Source organism: Zootoca vivipara, chromosome 4 (genome assembly GCF_963506605.1).
Source record: "Zootoca vivipara chromosome 4, rZooViv1.1, whole genome shotgun sequence".
Taxonomy (NCBI): Eukaryota; Metazoa; Chordata; class Lepidosauria; order Squamata; family Lacertidae; genus Zootoca; species Zootoca vivipara.
Genome location: NC_083279.1, coordinates 7,397,924 through 7,419,502, shown reverse-complemented (window position 1 = coordinate 7,419,502; position 21,579 = coordinate 7,397,924). Strand labels below are relative to the sequence as shown.

The 21,579-nt window shown below is 41.0% G+C and overlaps 1 protein-coding gene across 1 annotated transcript in view; it reads left to right on the top strand.

Moving 5' to 3' along the window:
* Positions 1 to 21,579, top strand: part of KLHL1 (kelch like family member 1) — a 141,427-nt gene that overhangs the window by 65,630 nt on the left and 54,218 nt on the right. The window contains exon 5 of the mRNA XM_035116455.2: positions 12,014 to 12,226. Coding sequence (XP_034972346.2) covers positions 12,014 to 12,226 — 213 coding nt within the window. The remainder of the gene's footprint in view (positions 1 to 12,013; positions 12,227 to 21,579) is intronic.

Here is a 21,579-nt window from a genome sequence, read left to right as displayed (position 1 = left end):
TAGGCATAAAATCAGTCTGATGCTTCTTTTGGCTTTTTGGTGCTGTTTCAAGGATATTTAAAAACAGAATACTGGGTGCCTATGTTTATAACAAAGTCCAGATGCAGGTAACTCTTAAGTCACCTTGACCATGGCTCCTTGCCATGCCTGCCAAACCGACGAACTCTCTTCTGCTGGGACCCCCTTGTCCCATCTTTCTCCAAACACTCTTCCTTCCTCTTTTACATTGACCGAGACATCTCCGTCCTAGCAACTGACCTTCACCAGTGACCTTTGAACCCCTTCTGGTTCCTCACTGGTCCTTGAGCCATCATTTGTTGCTGTTTAACCACTGCCTTTCTCTTCATCTTCTTTCTCACAATGCCTTTCTTCTCTTTGGGGGAATACTGGTTTGCACCACCTTTTTTTCTCTGAACTTGTTGTTGGCAGGACTTGTAAATTAAATTTCTTTTATAGCATTCTGAATTTATCTATCATGAATTCTAGGGAAATCACATTTTTCCCTCCTCTTGACCATACTCCTCCCATTTATGGCCCTGTAAAGTATCCCCTCATTCAACCAGAGCATGCACTGCAAACTTTGCCACACATACCATGCATTGGACACTTTACCACACTCTACCTCCCAGTTTTTCCTTGTTTCCTAAGTATCTATTTGTCAGGGGACCTCCTCCCTACTGGCTACTAACATACACATTTTCCTCCTCCCTTTGCCTCTTACCCAAAGCGCCTGGTTTTCCCAGTTGACCTCTAATTAACTGAGTACTACCAACACGCTGGAGATGTGATCAGGATCTCCCTTCCCCTCATTAAAGGGGGCCAATTCCCTTCAAGGTACCTTTTCCCTTTCTACTTACCCCAGCCGGCTTTTCCTGTTCTTCCCTTCCAACCTCGGTCCTTTTGCCTCTTCGTCCAGGGCACGGAAACTCAAGGGCCACCTCTGATCCTCCGGAAAAAGTCTGCCGGTGTGCACCAGACCAGAGGCGCCGTTAGGAATCTGCGCCCTGTCCAGTGGGGCAAAAGGGGACTGCCTCTGGTTCAGGGAAATGCCCTCATCCGAGTCACGCACGGCACCAGAAATGTTAGGACACCAGAAATGTAATATGGATGATTGGCTTCCCAAATTGACCAGACGAAATCTCAGGCAGTTGTACATATTATAAAACAGATTTATTAAAACATTTATTGCAATAAATGGTGGCAGTGAGAATGAGTTTCTCATTCTGCCCAACCCATGGGCATACACAGAGTGCTTTTATACCTTTTTGACAGAGTGAAGTGAAGATCAGCCTTTCTGCAGTACTTCATCAACCAATCAAGAGAGAGCACCCCAAGATGCAAAGTCACCCGCCCAACTCTACTAGGTGGCGTTATGTACCTGGTACCTTCATACACGTGTCTATGTGGAATTTTACAGGCACAATTGTGGTTGTGCTCTACTTAGAATTTGCGGTGGGCTGCATCCTCTTGCTCTTGTGGTTTATGCTAGAATTTCTTAGAAGTGCTGTGTGTGGTTAGATCTTTGCATTAGATGTGCAAACATGCTGTGCCTGTAAACAGAGAGATTTAGAATTGAATATACAAAATGGAGTTCTTCTTGCTCTCCTGCGTGGCCTGACCAGGATTATTCTGGCCCTGGTCATTGCCACCCTATAACACTGACCTACTGGTTACAATATATTGAATTGCATTTTTTAAAGTTCATAAGAACTGACCATATTAACTTACTGTCAAACCAATTTTATCAACTGTGTTTTATTGTGAGAGGAGAATGCAGTATGTATCTGCTGACATCAGTAAATTTAAAAATAATTTACTGAGTAAGTAACCAGGAGATGCTCACCATTTTACTCCCTGCACGAAAAGCATAATAATAATAATAATAATAATAATAATAATAATAATAATAATAATAATAATTTATTTATACCCCGCCCATCTGGCTGGGTTTCCCCAGCCACTCTGGGCGGCTTCCAACAGAAAAATGAAATAAAATAATATATTAAACATTAAAAGCCTCTCTAAACAGGTCTGCCTTCAGATGTCTTCTAAAAATCTGGTAGTTGTTTTTCTTTTTGACATCTGATGGGAGGGCGTTTCACAGGGCGTGCGCAACTACTGAGAAGGCCCTCTGCCTGGTTCCCTGTAACTTGGCTTCTCGCAACGAGGGAACCGCCAGAAGGCCCTCGGTACTGGACCTCAGTGTCCGGGCAGAATGATGGGGATGGAGACGCTCCTTCAGGTATACTGGACCGAGGCCGCTTAGGGCTTTAAAGGTCAGCACCAACATGTTGAACTGTGCTCGGGTGGGCAGATAAGAAATAAGTTATGGTCTGGCTTATTGTTAAATTCAAACAGACAAATCATTAAAGGTAACACTTGGCCACTACTTATGGTTTGTCTAGAGCAGGCATCCCCAAACTTCGGCCCTCCAGATGTTTTGGACTACAATTCCCATCATCCCTGACCACTGGTCCTGTTAGCTAGGGGTCATGGGAGTTGTAGGCCAAAACATCTGGAGGGCCACAGTTTGGGGGTGCCTGGTTTAGCGTGAGCCTGTGTTCAGCCATAATGCTAAGCCAAACCATGGCTCACAGTGGCAAGGCAGGGGACTATAGGAGGACCAAAGCAGCTGCAATTTTGCTGTGAGTACCTGCACCCCAGCTGGTCATACTTCACTATGGTTCCGTTTAGTAAGACATGTGAATTGGGCCTGCGTTTCCTAGTCTCATTTCTATCCACATTTTATGTAAGACTGGGAGCTCAGTGGTGTCTTTTGATAGGTCTTTGTTTTGATTTCCTGATTCTCTGACTTTTGGTAAATAAAGTTGTAGTTAGCAGTGCATTGCTTGAGATCCTAATGAATGTGATTAGCCCACTTTTTAGAATGAATAGGAAGTGTTCCTGTTGTAAGTGGGGGAACAATATGTGTCCTGACACAGTAATGTTAATGGGGATATCATATTTTTCACTTAATTAGTCCATGTAATTGGACATAATTGATGTTAATTGAAATGATTACATGATGCAAAGACAGTGAACTGTATTTTAAGAGAGCATATTTGTTTAGATTCATAATCATCCAAAATTAATTTAAGAACACTACTGTGATGGATTACTTTAGTTTACTACCGAAAACTGAATAGGCCTAAGGCCATATTCTCCTTTCCTTTCCTTTCCTTTCCTTTCCTTTCCTTTCCTTTCCTTTCCTTTCCTTTCCTTTCCTTTCCTTTCCTTTCCTTTTTTTAAAAAGTGCTTAGAACATTGCAGTTTGACAGCTATATAATTGTTTGCTAGGTGCTGTGTACTGCTCACATTAATAAAAGAGCATTCTAACCCAACAACCTCTCATCACATTTTCTGGCCAAATAAATTTGCATTGTTTGAAACTGAATTAATGAAAGGCTTTGCATCCTTCTGCTAGACAGTAAGGTGTGAGTTCTTTGGGTCCTTGGGGGATGGAGTTGGTGAGATGCTGCCCAGTGGCGTAGTAATAGGGGGCGGGGGGCGCCGCACCGCGCAGCAGGCTGGGCAGGGCTGACCACCTTCGACAGCTGCTGCCGCCTCTGCCTCTGCCGCCGCCATGGAGAAGAAGCCCCACTGCAACCAAGACTGCTTCACTCTGCGGCTTGCTCGCTGGGTTTGGCGCGGCACCATGTCGCATGCCTCCTATGCATGTGACACTCATATCATTTGCTCAGGTCTCAGTAGTTCGTGGCAGGTTGTCTTTTTCTTCAACAACACATGTGTTGTGGATGTGAAAACCCATCCTAATAAAAATCTTAGGATGCATGGTTATTCTGTTGAGGTTTGCAGTAAGAGAAGCATTATATAGGGGGTGATAACAATTCTTCAATGGCCAAATCGTTCAAACAAAGATACATGCCACTTTTTTGCAGGGCAATGCACTCTGTTGCATTTTACATACCCTTTGACATTCCTCAGATGGAAATAAGGACATTCCCCCCCCCCAGCTGTGCCTCCTTGATCCCCCATTTTTGTTTGTGTCTCCTGTAGAGCATTTCGTAGCAGACGAAGGGCGATTGCCACCAGCACTTCGCCAACAGGACACAGCACACACACCCTCCACCATCCTCAGAAAACCCCTTAGTACCAGTTTTATTCTTTGGTATATTTACAAGAAGAAAAACACATGCCAATAGATAAATTTTGGAACAGAGCAAGATTAGATGTGGATGAACAAAACATTTTATAATTAAAAAATCAAGATTCCTTGCGCCTCCCTTTCTTGCAACCAAGGGTAGCCCTGCCCTATCCCTGCCCCCCAGGCCGGCAGATCATGCAGGGCTGGGCCTCGCGGACAGCAGCCTCTCCTCCTTGCCTGCTCTCCAGCAGAAGCTGGCCCAAGGAAGAAGGCCAGCAGTGGTGGCCATGGAGAGGCAACAAGGTGCTCTCTTGCAGCTTCCACTGCTGCCATTGTCATTGCTTGGGACAAGCTCTGGCTCATCCTCCTCCCTGAGTTCAGCACTGGCGGTGCTGGCAGGAGAAATAGGCACCTTTGGGGATCAAATCAGGAGTTGTGATGGCTTTTGTAATTCCAAGACTGTACCTGGAAAATCAGGAAACTTGGAGGGTATGATTTTAGCATACAATAAACAACCATGACGTGCCAGCTCGTGCTGAGGCTGTGTTAGTCTCTTTAATTGGCATTCAGAAATACAGCTGGCTTTTATGTACATCTTAAAATTGAGCAGAGACCATACTGCTTTTATAACAAGTAAAAAGCTAATAAAATCTAATGTTTTGTTTTCTTTGATAAATATTATAGACAGAATTGTTTTTTTTCTTTGGCTTACTATATCAGGGGTGAGATTAGGGTGTCGGACTTGCATTCTTGTTTATCTTCTTGCCTCTTAAAGCATTTTTCATATTCCCTGTGAAAAAGCCTATTGGAGAAGAAAATGTAGCGTAGAACTGCAATAAATACATACATACATACATACATACATACATACATACATACATACATACTTTAAACAGAGATGAACTATATGCAATAATACAACATTTATTTCCAGGATGGTGAAATAGATATACCAAGAGCATATTGGAGACTGGGTTTTAGTAAGGCATTGCAAGATTACAGTATTTAAATTAATGTATAAAATATCAGGGTTGCAAGACCATGGCCTGGGAGAGAAATTGCTAAATGTGTTTATTTATTTCTTTGTTTGTTTTATATCCTCCTTCTCAAAGGAGCCCCGTATGGCATCCACATCCACAATAATAATAGAAAACATTCTGAAAAAGTTAAAACATTCTAAAAACCGTTACATTTGAAAACATAATTTCCTCCATTGATCTCAGGTTTTCCAGAAACAGTATCCCACCAAATGCTTTCAAATTCCTCCCAATAATAATAATAGTGTCAGAGACTGACATACCTCACTCTCGACCTCTGCAAGTCTTCTGCAAAGTTCTGGTGAATACTGTTGCCTATTATTGGAGATGATTTGGCTCTCAGAGCATGAAAAATAGCTTTCATTTTATTGAGAGCTTATTTCCAATGATCAACTTCAGTGAATTTAGGAAAATAGTCTATCATCAGAAGATAACAGGTCTTTCCCAGATAAGATGGGTCATTCCCAATTTTCTGCCAAGTCAGTTTAGGAAGACAGCAGTCTTAAGAGGTTCTGGCAAATTTGCCTGCCTTCTGGCACCTGCGTTAAATCTCTGCACCCCCTTTTTTCCTGCATGATGATGTGCCTACATGTGGGCATTCTCTTGTATCTCTGATGGGCTTAGTTCCTTTAGGCCAGGCATGGGCAAACTCGGCCCTCCAGATGTTTTGGGACTACAACTCCCATGATCCCTAACTAACAGGACCAGTGGTCAGGGATGATGGGAACTGTAGTCCCAAAACATTTGGTGGGCCGAGTTTGCCCCTGCCTACATCCAAATGATGTCTGAGAGCTTGTTGTTTGACTTTGCAATTTGCATATGATATTCAGGGTGACTACTTTCTACCATCTGTTTTGGATGTTTCCTGTTTAAATTCATTCTGGAGCAGTGATTGTTGTGCTGTTATGTATGAGATCTGGGGGAACTTGATGTTTTTCCTATGATGCAACCTCCAAATTTACTTCAAACTTTGGTTTAAGTGAATAATGGTAAAAACTTGGGAACAAGCAAAATGCACCTTACAGTTTTTTCAAGTGCTATCAGAACATTTTTCAGCTTCTCTCAAATCCACTCAGATTTTTCATCTTTGAAAGAATTTTCTTCTTTAGGTGTTGATGTAATCAAAACCATGACTGAGAAATTTCATTATCCTTATGGAAACCTTTTATTTATTTTTAATTTTTACCTTTTATCAAAATTCCTTAAATAGCTTGCCTAGAGAGGAATGCCCAACTTGACTTTAAATTTTGATATATGTAAAAAATGGATGGTGGGATCTGTAAAAGTGGGAAATATATGCTCAGTTCTTCTTTAGATCGTGCCATAGACCTTAAAAGGCAAGGTATCTGAGCACTCCTAGTAATGGGCTAGTTCAGTCAAAATGAAAAATAATGGTTTCTTGCTATGTGATGGACCATGATGAGTCTTGGGCTTGCATGTTCAGAAGCTTTCAGTTGGTTAACAAAAACAAGCAAAAAACAAACAAACCCCACATAGCTCTCTGTGACATCTGAATTGGGTAAACTGTGGTTTGTTTAAACTATGGTAAGAAAAAGGCTGGATCAGGCCAAAGTTTCAGATCCTTACTTGTTCTGAAACCATAGTTTACAGTTTACATGTTTGGTTTAAAAACAGGAACAAATACTTCTGACCTTCTCATGCCCATATGAGAATATATTTGGGAAGCCTGAGACTTACTGAAGCATATTCACATACAGGAAACCATGGTCTATCACAGCGGTGGGGAACTTGATTTGCATCCTGACCTCAGCCCAGCACTATGGGCCATTTGTAAAAGGTTTATTAAATGATGGGTGCCATCAGTGACTCCTGCCCCTCACCAAAGAACAACTGAGAACCCACCTTAAGCCATCAGAGCTGGAGGTTTCCCACTGCTGGTTTACTGTTATGCTGAACCAGACCACGTCTCAGTGCTAAAATGATGCCTGTTATCTAGATTACCTAGGGGCTGTTGCCAAGTATATGAAGCACAAGGAACTCCACAAAAAAACTATTGACATTTCCTTATTCAGAAATAAGCTAATGTGAAAAATAATTGCATGTTTCCGTTTGTTGACAGTGCAAGATCATTTGACACTTCTGATAAAATAGGATACAATGCACGTTTCTTGAGAGTATGCAGTTTGCAAAAGACCAATAAAACAGGCATATCTGTCAGTTTAATCAATATAATGTGCCACATGAAAAATGCTTTCCAATCTCATTTTAGTCTGAAATTTATCTGTGGGGATCAGAGAGCACATTGGCAAATTTTCAGCATTCAACAAGCAGTTCAATGAGCAGTTTGTAAGTGTTCTGTCAGGGTAAAACAACTTAATGTGACAGGTTCTTGGTGACTTGTATCATAATGTTCTCCTTAAAAAGTTTATAATAGCAGTTAATTTGGGATAAAGTGACAATACACTCTGTGGATTTATCTTGTTGGGAAAAAGCAAGAGGAAATGGTATTCTATTCTGAGCCAACATTTTCAGAGTACATAATATCATGGGTTATAGATAGCGTTATACCACATGGGTTGCATCCAGACATGTCCCTCCGCTGATGGAAGACTTATTGGTCCAGTGGAGCCTTCTGTTAGTGGAAAGCAGGAAGGCAATTTTCTCTTATTCTAGAATTCTGTAGCCCAATGCAGCTGTCCCAAATTCATATTCAATATTCATGAATAAACCTACACAGTCCATTCAAACAGCCTTTAAAATTGGAAGGGAGGTGATTATGGTGGTGGGGAGAGCTAGGTCATTTGGAGTGTATGAGGACTTGTAGGGTGGGGAGTTGAAGAGCGCCACTGTTTAAATGGTATTTACAACCCCCCATGCATTAGTGGAAACAATTTTACAGTTTGCTGGTTCCAAGCAATGGAATATTAGTTGTTTCTCGGTAAATAATCTGCATAGATAAAATGCCAGTCCTCCACATTGCATTATATGTTTGCATAACTAGGAAATATAACCCAATTGTGAGCCATGCAGATGAAGCTGTGGAGCTATACAGGTAAGAGCAAGAGCTGTGGTTGCCAGGACTGTTCTTTGTTTCAGCCAGCAGTACCTGCTCAGGGAAGGGCCAAATCCAGGTAGGACACAGCTGAGAGCTGGCTCCAGGGGAGCCATAAAGGGTATCCTGAGCAGAGTCAAGGAAGGCCAGGGTTAAATTCCAGAAAGAGAGTTCAGCAGGAAGAAATCTGCTGGGCAGATGAAGTGGAAAGTCAGGTCTTAGATAAGTGGAACAATGAAACACTTAGCACCATCATTCGTTAAACTTGAATGCTGTTCCTCCAACTAGCAAACTCTGAATGAATCTTATAAGTACAGCGGTACCTCGGTTTATGAACACAATTGGTTCCGGAAGTCTGTTCATATACTGAAGCGTTCATAAACTGAAGTGAACTTTCCCATTGAAAGTAATGGAAAGTGGATTAATCTGTTCCGGACGGGTCCGCAGAGTACTCAACCTGAAGCGTACTTAACCCGAAGCATGGGTGCAATTGGTTCCGGAAGTCTGTTCATAAACTGAAGCGAACTTTCGCATTGAAAGTAATGGAAAGTGAATTAATCCGTTCCAGATGGGTCCGTGGCGTTCGTAAACCGAAAATTCGTAAACCGAGGTGTTCATAAACCGAGGTTCCACTGTAGAGATTTGGCTGCCTTCAGGCTATTCACTTTTGCTTTTGTCCCCACAAAGAAACAAGTGTCCCCCTTTAAAGGGAACTTGCTTGCTTTGGGAGTCTTTGATGCTGGGATGTGGAGGAGGTTGGAGCATGATGGTGGCTTCAGAGCTGGAGTTCTTGGATATAGTAGTTGTATCTCTTTAGGCTGAAGATGTTGAGAAGATGGGGTGCTGGCTTCATTATCGTTTCTGATGATGGGAGTTCTGAGGTGGTAGGGACATTGAGGACTGTTTCCAAAGCCCAGTTCTCTTGCTTTGAGAGATTGTTTCTGCCTGCTGTCTGTGAGATTAAAGTCCAGCGGATTGATCAGGAGATGCAGTCTATTCAGTTCTTATGTTAGCAGTAACCACGATGTGGAATGCTTATATCAATCTTGTAGTGTTCCACGTGTTGATGCTTTTGAGAATGCTAGCGTTCCTTGTAAGTAGGTATCAGATGAAAAACTTGAAAGTATGGAGCATGCAGAAAATAACTGTGTTCCACATGTTGATGCTTTTTAAGAAGCATTCACAGTTATTTTCTGCATGTGCTGTTGGACTTTAATCTCTCAGAATATGTTCTGCTCATATGATAATTTGGTCTATGGAATTACCATATTTTCCCGTCTATAAGACGCCCCCATGTATAAGATGCCCCCTAATTGGGGGGGACTCAGATTTAAGAAAATGGGGAAGATGTATCCATGTATAAGACACCCCCTAATTTTTGTCATTATTTTTTTAGGGGGGAAACCTAGTCTTATACATGGAAAAATACGGTACATATTGTGACATGATATGTTGAATGGTTTTTTTGAAATAGAAGTTATACTGTTACATAGAGTGTAACAAAAGATTCAGCAGTGTTTTGTATGTGCTGTCTGTGAGGACATGTGATCAGAGCTCTGGTTTATGATATGCAGAATGCAGGTGAGCATCTATCCCAGTGGCATCATACAACTTAATATTATTCCAAATTCACTTGCATTGGAAAATAAAGTGCATTGTTGCAATAAGGGAAAAACCTGCCTCCTTCCCCCAACATATGGCGACCTTGTCTTTTTACTGTCGGGCATTGAGATGCAATGTGTCTCTCTGGGAAAAACATAAGAAACACTGCACTGCTCTCAAAATGTAAAGAAGAAACATTCTTAGGAAGAATTATATGTAAAATAATTATATCTAAGGTAACATGTAATATCATTCCCAACTTATGGTTCAAATGGGTAGAGATGTGTTGTGAAAAATATACATAATGTATAGAAAGAAAGCATGCAACCAAAGTTCAAAATATTTTAAAACAATGAAGATTTTAAAAATACAATTGCATTTTGACTATAGAGGATTTTTCAGTTCTTGCATTCGTCCCAGAAAAACAGCTATCTCATTTGCTAAATAAATAGCTTTTTATGGCACATATATTTCAAGGGTAGTTTTTACATCTATGAGTTAATGAAGGTTCAGATGTGATTTCTGCTTAAAGAAATAATATTAAATTACTCGAACAGATTTCAAGATTTGATTTTGGTCTTCTACCTATCAAATGAAATTAAATCTTTATGATGGAGTTACATCCAATTGTTAACCAAGTATCTCTATTCTGTTTTTAAAACTGTAATTACATTTCTTGAAAATTATAATGGTTTGATACAAAATTAATTTAAACCCATTAGTTTAACATCTGTAAACATTTCCATTATAAATTCTCAAAACGCCACATATTGTTTTTGCCTGAAGATGGTTTCCATATTCCCAGTGTCTCAAATCTGGGCTGCTTAATTTGCATATTATTGATGCAAATTGAGGACATTAATTTATTCCTGTGGAAAGGCATCTCATGTCAGGAAAGAGTGGCTTTTCTCATTTGTCTATTTATATATTAATACTTACACATACATACACTGTCTGCTCCTTGTTTCTACTTTGAGAGATCAGCAGAGACGTGGCAGAGTTTTGTGCTCACTTGTCCCCATTTCTCGTATTTTAAAATTACATGACTCTGTATGGAAGTAGAACTCATTGGTTTTCCCTCGGATCTTGAATCTTGCTGGCTGTGTGCTAATATCCAGTCATCTTGCATTAAATTGTAAAGTTTTTTCTTGGTTAGGAGGCATAATTTTTTGGTAACGTTTGAATTTGATAGAACTCAAGGGAGGGTCCAGCTAGTGGTTATTTTGCACTCTGCTTCACCTCTGCTCAATAAAGATATCTGGTAAAAACAGTACAAATATAAAAATGATATGTATCCCACGGTCAGGATAGTTTATATTTGCTACCAGGCATGAGCGTTGCAAAGTATATTCCTGCTGCCTGCAATGAAGCTGGTTTTGTGACCCAGGCTATCTCTCATGCCCTGAGCCACATAAACCTGGCACTTAGCTTTAGAGTAAATCAAGCAGGTTAAAATATCCGCTAATGCAAATAATATGCCCAAGAATGGGATTTATGATGTGTTACTAATTCCATTTAGAGATTATGTGACCTGAGCAGAGAGCAGACGAAGGCTGCTTAACATTACTGTGTTTGTTGAAACAAACAAATAAATAAAAGGTTCAGGGTCAGTTCACACTCTCCTAATTAAAGGTGAAAGCACTGTGCTGGAACGCTATGGGAAATAGCAAGGAATTGGTTGTACTACCAAAAAAACCCACATCCCAAGCACCCCAAAAAGTACTGGATAAAATCAGACCTTTGGGTGGGAAGCATATTGCATTAGTGGAAAGGGTAAAGGGAAGAAAGAGCCGTATAGGCAACTAGATTTCCCAAAATTCTAATATACAAATAAATATACAGTATTTGAAATAAGTTCCTACAAGTTTGATAATTATCTCTTTGCAACGTTATTCAAATTCATCAAATTTATCAAACAGATAAATATTAAGCTTTCTGCTGTTTTGTAGTCTTTAGAAATAAGTTAGAAAAAACATATAATTTATTTTTAGGCCTTTGTAGGCCAGTTGATTTGTTGCTATTCATATTTATTTGTGGGATTTTTTCCCCGTTGGACTGCAGATGACAGCCTTAGTGGTTGTGTGTCCCAATGAAAAAAAAATCAACCATAGGTTAGATTTTTACATATTATCTGTCCTGAACCGATTGATTTTCAGGGCTGTTGTTTGGTATTGGTAAAATGTTGTCTTAAGTTTGGTCATTGTACTGATACTCTTTTTTGTTAGTTAATTATGGAATGTTCATTTTTCCTGGTAGGAAAACATAATGGAAGTGATAAGAAATCAAGAGTTTTTATTGTTGCCAGCAGAGGAACTCCATAAGCTTCTTGCAAGTGATGATGTGAATGTTCCTGATGAAGAGACCATTTTCAATGCCTTAATGAAGTGGGTTAAGTATGACATGCAAAGGAGATGTAATGACCTGAGTATGTTACTTGCCTACATCCGATTACCACTTCTTCCACCACAGGTAAATTGTTCTTCTTCTTAATACAAGCTGTATTTTTTTAAAGGCATAATATTGTTTGCTTTCATAAATAAGAGTTTTGAAGCATGCAAATTGCTCAGCGATTTGAAGTTATGTTCTAGTCTTTTCATATTTATAAAGCATAGCTGCCAAGTACCCCGTATTCCCCGGGAAACCCCCGTTTTTCCTTACCATTTCCCGGCGGTCTCCCATTCGAGCTTCTCTCCCGTAAATCTCCCTTAAATCCGCTCCTGTCAACAGCCATTTTTCTGGTGCCGGTTTGCCCATCTATGGGCACCTGAAAATTGCCACCGCTGGCGCCGGAAATAGCTTCTACGCATGCCCAGCGGCCATCTTAGAGGTGGCCACATGGCGGTGGCCATCTTGGAGGTGGCCACATGGCCACCCCTAAGATGGCTGCCGCCATGCGGCCACCCCCAAGATGGCCATGGGGCAACTTCCGGTGCAACTTCCGCTGCTGCTGCTAATCCCGTATTTTTCTGTGGGAGACTTGGCAGGTATGTTATAAAGTATCAGCCAGTGGCTTACCAGTTTTCTTCTGTAGACCAGGGGTAGCCTGTCCTGTTTCACCACCTGAGGTCAAACAAGAATGTGCCACTGCCTGCCCACTACGACCGTTGAGTCCTTCCATTTCTGTCAATGCCCCAGCTCACACTCGGCAAGAGCCAGGACACTCCTCAAAACTTGCAATTTCTCTTCCCCCACCTGTGGATGAAGAGGCACAATAAGGAGGAAATGGGGTGTGGGGTGTGACGGGGTGGGGAAAATGAGCAGCTGCTATAGTTGACTAATTCTTTGCATCAGGCCCTCTTGTATTTGGAGTATTAATGACAGAAGTAGTGGTCGTGGCCTTTAAGTCATTTGAAGAATGTATTTATGGTAGTTTATTATGCAGCTCGTTGAGAATCAGAAAATTATCTTTGCTATAAGACGGCTGAGCTGTTACGACTGGTCTCCCTCTCTGCCATCATAAAAAAGTTGGCACTTAATTTTGCCTAAAATGAAATTTCAATAAGAATTTGGATGTTCTCCTAGAGCAAAATATTTGAGGAATTTTAAGAGAAGCAGAAAATGTTTCAGGTTGATAGACAGGCATGGTTTGGCTGGCTCTGCTGCACCAAGCTCCCCACACCTTACATTTCCCATTCAGTAAACACCAGTGGTGTGCTGTGTTTGGAAGACAGGAGAGCAGCATTGTCCCACCTGTGCACAGGCTGATAATGTGGGTTGACCAAAGATCCATCTAATCTAGCATCCTGTTCCCCAGAGTAACCAAACATTTTCCTGTGGGAAGCCCCAAAGCATGGCTTGAGGACAAACCCCCTCTTTTACTATAGGTCCCCAATGACTGGTATTGAGGCATGCTGCCCCAATTGCAGAATGTCTTATTTAACTTTGATGTCTACTATCCATACATTGCCGTCATCTCCATGAATTTTCTAGTCACTTTTAAAAAAAATGTTCTGTTTGCAGCCACAGTAGTTAATTAACCATGAGATTGGTAGTTTAACTATGTGCTGCATGAATAAATACTTCCTTTTATTCACCTTTCTTGGATAACCCCTGGTTCTAGTATTTTGAGAAAGATGTCTCTATCTGTTTTACACACTTCTTTCATGTCTTTATTTAAGTCTTTTCTAAACCAGTGTTTCTCAAACAGTGGCCCTTGAGCCACTTTCAGGTGAGCTCATGGTGCCATAGTCTGCCATAGTTTTTTGGTTCGGCCAATGCTGCACCAGCCATTCCTTGCATAGAATTTCCCTCATTCACAGCTGCTGCTTATTGGGTTGACATTTCCACTGAGCTTTCCATCATGACCCCAAGATTTCTTGCCTGCCTCGTCACCATCAGCTAAAATCCACCCCCCCCTTCTCTCTCCACCCCCATTAGCTCGTATGGATTTCTGCATTGTCACATCTGTTGATTTGCATTCTGTATTGAAAATATCCTGCTTGATAATTAAATGGACTTTGCATTGCTAGTCCAAGAGGATCTGACAGCTTTTGAGCTAATTTCATAGTTGTGTAAAAATTTGTAATCATCTGACATCTGATGGCATCACTATGCTCAATAACTGAGTGACAGGGAAGAACCTAAACCACCAGAAATGTCATTGTTTTTCAGAATTTCATGTACAGTTCTTCTGGAATATCTGTCCACTAAGTGCAGTTAATGTGAACTCTTTGTACCTGTCACAAATGCTATTGAGATAAAAAAAGCTACTGGCAGTTTAATTCTAAAGCTATCAAAATTCTTTGTCTTATATATACACAATTTGACCCAAATGGCCATTCATTTCATGGCCTTATCAGTGGAAATTTTGAATAACTGACATGCTGCTTTTGAAATAAATAAAAAAGAACTAGTGTAGAAGTTTATGGGTTTTTAAAAAGGAATTTGAAGTTACATCTCTTTGAATATAAAATGCCGAATTAATGTAACTGAATTAGTAACGAATCTTAAGTACTGTAGTTAATTCTAGTTAATTTCTTTAGTTTATTCTGGGGTATCAGTACATCAGAATAATATTGTGACAGGAACTTTTCTCCCTACTGACAGTCCCGTTTACTGACAGCAGGACAATTGCAGTATCCATGCAGTCATTTGCCCAGGCAGGCACATTATGTGACCCATGATAACAGCAAAATAACAAGACTGTGCAATGGTGATGGGATAAAATCAGGCCAAATCTTTATTGACAGCAGCAGGCAGGGTATTTTGCCGCAATCTATGGGTCACAGCACCACTGGACAAAGGCGTCCCTTGCTTATTGAACACAGAACGAGGAATATATTCTTTTCATTGCTGTTTTTTCTTTCTTTCCATAGCCAAAATTATTCTAGAAGGCCAAGATAGGGCCTGTTTATTTATGGCTTTAGCTGCAGTAAAATTGGGAGCAGCCTTTAAAGTCCTTTTAACCATTACCCCCATTGTAGGTAGAAGGTAATGAGTACAACGGGGATTCAACACTTGAATGAACAATCTTTCCTCTCCACTCAGTAATTTCTATCCATGGAAAGAGGAGCAGGGAGAGGACGTAATTAACAAGGATCTATAAGCTACCTGTGCAGCTAGAGGAATTTTTCTGAGCCATCAATAGTGTGGGGTATATTTAAACCTCAAGTGGAAGCCCATTCCACAAACACTAGGTACATTGTTGTGCTTTTAAGTGCAGGGTGCTTTTCTTAACTCAGATTGCCGGTGTGGGCAGCCTGATCTGGATCAGGCCCTAGAAACCACTGCTATGGTTCAGGCAGATCTTCCATTGAAGTGACGTATTCTTTTCAAAGCAAATTGCATACACAGGATACTCAGAGCCAAATGAGGAGGATATAAAGCGTTAAAGCCCCCAACCCTTATGCTAGGGTCTTGACCTGGAACAGCCCCTTCCCTGCCCTGAGTACTGGAAATTTGTCCTTAGAAGAAAAATGCCCCCTGCTGTAAATGGATCTGGCCAGTGGCTTGGGTAAAAAGTATATTTTTTCACTAACCTGTTCTGTGTTTAGCAGACTAGTGAATAAGAACTAAAGTGTTCAACCTTTCTGGTGATATGCATTGTGGGCCCAGGTGTCACAACCCTCAGTCCCCAACTCTCAACAGATTAAATGAAACCCGAGACTGGCTTGGACTGAAACAGGCCACAATTTTATTGAATACAGATGAAAGAGGTTGGGCTTGAGTATAGTGTATATAGAAATGTAAAAGGACAAGAAAATAGAACAAATAATTAATTCCAACTATTGTAAATCACAAGGGGAATTAGCTGACAGAAATGTGTACAATAATTAAGAATGTTTTAAATTTTCGTCCACCATCTGTGAGTCCCTTTGCCATCTGAGATACCTGGAAAATACCTGGAAAAGGATCTTTAGAACATTACCTCCCAGGAGGCACTGATTCTGCTTTTTCTTTAGTGAAAGATACAGACTTTTTCTCTCTCTAGACTTTTTAATGTGTTGCAGTCCAGCTTCAAAAATGATGTGAGGGTTTTTTTTTCTTCATTACTTTTCTTTGTTGTTTTATTGCAGAGTTTTTGGTATTGATACTTATTGTTTGAATATTTTTATGAAAGCTGCTTTGTGGGGTTTTTTCTTTCTGAAAAACAGCACACAATAAAATACTCTGAACAAACACAGATAAATAAATAATTTCTGTGATAGAACAAACATCAATACAAAAACAGCATAAAACTCAAAACACATGACACCACTCAGCAGATGCAGTTCATCAGCTAGTATCAGGGTAAGAAAACAGCAGCATTTTAATTGTCTTCTGCAAATCATCAGAGAGGAGTCTGACAGATGGAAGAGGGAGAGAAGAGAAGAGGCTCTATGACTGAAAAGGTTCTGTCCCTTGTTGATCCACCTCACCTCGGGGAAAATGAGGTGCTTTTTGGGTCTCTTAATGATGATTTTAGTCGCAGGACAACATGCAGAATTCTGTGGTCCTCTAGGTACCTCAGTCCCAAGTTGCTCCAGAATTCATAGATCAAAATCAACACTTTGAGTTGTGCTCTGAAACAAACTGGAAGCTTGTATAATTCTATTAAGAATTGGCAAAGTGTTTTCCTTTTATCGATACCAGTTAGCAGCCCAACTGTAATAATAGTAGATTCTGAACCATTTTCAAAGGCAACCCATGTAAAACACACAGAGGCGTCCTTCCCATAAGGGCTAGTGGCTCATTGCACCAGGGTGGCGGCCTCTCAGGGGCACCCCAGCATTGGCAGGGTGCAATGAGCCACTAAGCCCTATGGCTCCGCCGCCCCATTCCCCTGCCTGCCTGCCTGCACCAGCCCCGAGTGGCCTCGTCTCTCCCGCCCGGGCTGTCCCCTCCACTGGGGCAGGCGGAGGGACCAGTGCAGCCGGTAAGTGCACAGGGAGGAGGTGCTTCTCAGTTTGCAGAGAAGGGCTGGAGAGGGGGGCCGCTTCTCCCACTTGCTGGAAGCTCCTTGACCAGCCCCCCTGGGGAACCCTGCGTTGGGTGGGTGGCAGGCGAGGACTCCTCAGCCACAGCTGGCCCTGCAAGCAAGCTCGCCTCTCCGTTTTCCACCAAGATTCTGGTTGCGGGGGATGGAAGCATCTGCTTCGAAGATACCACCCGCCCCTGTTGCGTGCGCTGTATCCAGTAATTTTCAATTACATGAATAGAGATGGTAATAAATATGCTGTAAATCAGGCATCCCCAAACTGCGGCCCTCCAGATGTTTTGGCCTACAATTTCCATGATCCCTAGCTAACAGGACCAGTGGTTGGGGAAGATGGGAATTGTAGTCCAAAACAACTGGAGGGCCGAAGTTTGGGGATGTCTGATTTACAGCATATTTATTACCATCTCTATTCATGGTCAGGCCGGTGTGGAGGGAACTTTTCCTTCGTGTACCCTAGTCCCAAGCAGTGTGGGACTTTAAAAGTAAGCACCAGCATTTAAAATTGAGTTTGGAAATGGATAAGAAGATGTTTCTGAATCCAAGACATATGTTCCCACAAACTGTTCCTGGTGAATAGTAAAGCAACTATATTTTACACTAGCAAAAGTTTAGCCTTCAAAGGCATGTAAGTCCATTGTAGTAATCAAAGCTAGAGGTTAGTAGGGCATGGATAAGTAGCCAAGCTGTCTCTATCCAAAAAGAGATGCAGCTGGTGAAGCAGGCTTGCCTCATGAAAGGGTTACGGGACCTTGATAAAACCTGGACTTCCAGTGACCTTGTATGAGGAATTACAACCACATCCAGAACTGCTTGAACCAATGGTTAGATGAACCACCTTCCATCAATCCTTCCATCTTCTTTGGACCGAGAGTCAGTTTATTCATTTCCACCCAGCCCATTACCAATTCCAGACACTGTTCAGCACTTTGACTGCATCATTTGGAAAACCACATATTACACATACTACTTGGAAGTCCTACTGTGCTCTGAGGCTTATTCCCTAGTAAGTATATTTAAGATCACAGCCTCAGAAATAATAGAAAATTGGGTGTCATGTGATTGAAAAGTCAGTCATCATACAGCAAATTCGTGTATTTAAGCTCTTCCACAATACAGGCATTCTTTTACAAATATTCTAGTGTTTATGCAAAATAGTAATAAGGCATGACAATACAGAAATTCATTCTTCAGGTAACTTTTAGTATGTGCAAAAATAGAATTATTTTACTCTCTGGCATCCTTCAAGTGTGACTTTTGTAATAATTTATAATATATTTTCATTCAAGGTAAAAACATAATGTGAAATAGTCAGTGGAAATGAAAACCAAAAAAACTAATCCAGATAAATTATTATTGCATTTTAAAAAGAATTTTGCTTTAAACTGAGATTACTTATGTAAAGTGTTACATTTTAAAATCTTAGCCACATAAACCCACTTAAAGCTTTCAATGGAAAAATGCCAGCTTTTAATTAAAATAGATTCAAGAAGGGATTGAGAATAATTACACTGGATTTATTTTACGGCTAGCGAACTAAATCAGGATATTGGTTAAGGTGAGACTGGATCAATTGGGATAGCAAAGGTAATTTGCATTTCTAATTCATGCTATGTCATTGTGCAAAGATTTCCTCATATGGATCCTTAAACCTCTGTAGAATGGAATCTCATGAGATGACCTGAAAAGATGAAGGGGGGGGGGGATACATTGAAAAACGTTCCTGTTAGAATAATGTGATATTTTTGAGAAAACAAAATGGATGTTTTATTTTAAATGGTATATATTCAATAGGCCATGCAGCTCCATGGGAGCACCTGGGAGTAAGCATGATGGACCTCAGTGGAGCTTGCTTCTGAACTGATATGCATAGAATTGCGCTTTTAGTATTTACTCCTTCTGGGTTGCATCCAGCAAAGTCATATTGTTAGCACATGGACTTCTGCTTGGGCAACAGAGCTTCCCCCCTTCTTCTCCCCACTGCCCCCTCAGATACCTCAACATTTAAGAGTAAATGAGCTCTACTGACATCAGCGGCCAACTAAGCACAATAATTTTCAGTACAAAACATTTTGTAAAATTACATTTCAAATTGCCTTTGTTAATGAGTCTCAGATTATGTGTTCTCATATTATTTATTTAGTGATACAGTATTTTAATACCAAATATATTTTGTTATGCAGCAGCAGAAAGATATCTAATCACAAAACAATCTTCCTATGCCTAGGGCACCACCCTCTGCTTGATTTTGGATGCCTTGCTTAAGTTGCTGTAGAGTAAAACATATCAATTAGAGTAGTTAAAATCATGAAAAATTATAATATAGACAGCTAAAGGACTAAAGCATATTGAAAGATTCCTCACTTATTTAAATATTATGTTGATAGTGTAATGATTTGGATAATTTTGTTCCAGAATTTGATTTTAGAATCATATAAAGGAAAGGCTTCCGGGTTCAGCGCCAGCGCCGATCGGCGGGGTTTCGTCTCGTCTCCGAGACGGCCCGTCCCTGCTAGGAGTGGGGAGGGCAGCGAGAGCGACGCTGCACCCCTTAGAACCTCGGGAAGGGCGTCCCGGGGGCAATTTGCTCGGCACAGCCCCAATCCGGACTCCCCAACTCTTCGGTTAGCTCTAATAAGAGCTCCGGAGCGAGGAGGGTAGAAGTCGCGGGGGCCATTTTGAGCGGCAACGTTATTCTAGCAGGGAGAAGCTTCAAGCCGAAGGCGGAGAGCGCTGGATTCTTCCGAAAATAAAACGATTGGAAAAGACTGTAAGTAACCTCACGATTTGGATTATAAAACAATTTGGATCTGGGAGAGAGGGGAGAAAAGAGGAAGCCACCCCCCCCACGGCAACAAAAGAGACAGTAAATAGAAACCCGAAGCCATAAACAGAAGATTTGCAATTCAAAAGGATCCCTCAAAGGCATCAAAGAGAATCTCCCCTTTGATGCAGGGTGAGAAGGGGAGAGAGACTGTGGTTTATGACTGCCCTGCAGCAAGAGGTAAAGACTGAGAAAAATCTTTCTTTTCCTGGGAGCCGGCAGCCCAGACAACCCAGTGAGTTGATCAGGACTTATGAGTCAATTTTTATTTTACTTTGCATTTCTGGACTTTGTGGAATTTCTTTTTTGGTTTAAATGTTTGTGAAATGTGAGTTCGAACTTTATTGTTAATAAGACTTGAAGAATGCAGCCAGCTTGTTAAAATGGAGTCGAGAAAATAAACTGTGATCATATTCCACCCCACGTGACAAGTTTTGACCTTGGCAGGATTGAATTATGTCAACAAAAAAGTGTTCCCCTGAGTTCCAGCGGTCTGTTTTGACCTTAATGTGGGAAACAAGAATAGAGCTATGTCAAGAGGAGACACGACGGCAAGAGTTACAGCAAAAATTTCAGATGGTGATGGCAGAATATGATTTTTTAGGAGATGAAGCTTTTGACACTGAAAAAGATGAATGTGAGAATGACAATGATGATGACCGTGATTTGGAAGGAAAAGATGAAGATGAGGACTGTGATGATTCAACACAAAATGAAGCACACCACGAAAAAAATGATGACTTTACAAAAAGTTGGATGGAGTGCCCTGCTTTTGAGGGGGGCACGATTGGTATTATTGGAACTCCAGAACGCCCACAGGGAAGAAGGAAAAAAATATGCAGAGAAGAGAAGAAATTCAGGGGTCCTGTATGGTGGCCTGGATGGCAAAAGACTGTAAACAGGGGGTGGGGTGAAGGGAAAGTGATGTTGTGACTATATGGATGGATTAACAGGTTTATAACTGGTCTGCTGATTATGGAATTTGCTGGATTGGGGGGGTGGAGCCGGTAATCGGGGATGTAAGGTTAAATTGAGAATAGTTATAGTTTTAAAAGTGAATGGATTTTGGAAAATGTGAAAATATGGAGGCTTATAGAGGGAGAAAAAATTAGGCACGGGAAGATAAAATGGGAGTTTGATTTTTCAGTGATTTGAATATTAGATGAAAATGTTAACAATCGATTTATAAGTTGTATAAGATACAAAGGTGTATTTTTATAAAGTAAGAAACTGTTGCAGATGATAAAAAAGGGATGAAAACCGGGGAAGGGGGGGGAGGGGAAGCCCACAAAATATGGTTTTACAATCATGAATGTAAGAAAAATTTTTCTGTTTTGTATTGTTTTTTTTCTCTTTTTTTGCCCTTTCTTTTTCTTCTTTTTTCCTATTTCTATTTTTCTCTTTTTTTGGTATGACAATAGATGGTTGGATGGATGGCCTCCTGCGTACTGCCCTGGTTTGCTGGAGCTCCCTGGTGGCAGGGGGGGGGCTTTGGGGTCAGGGGAGGGGGAGGAGGACAGAAATCCAAGCATAAAATGGACCATCTCTGACTGTTCACATACATGGGATACTTCTGTGGCAGGG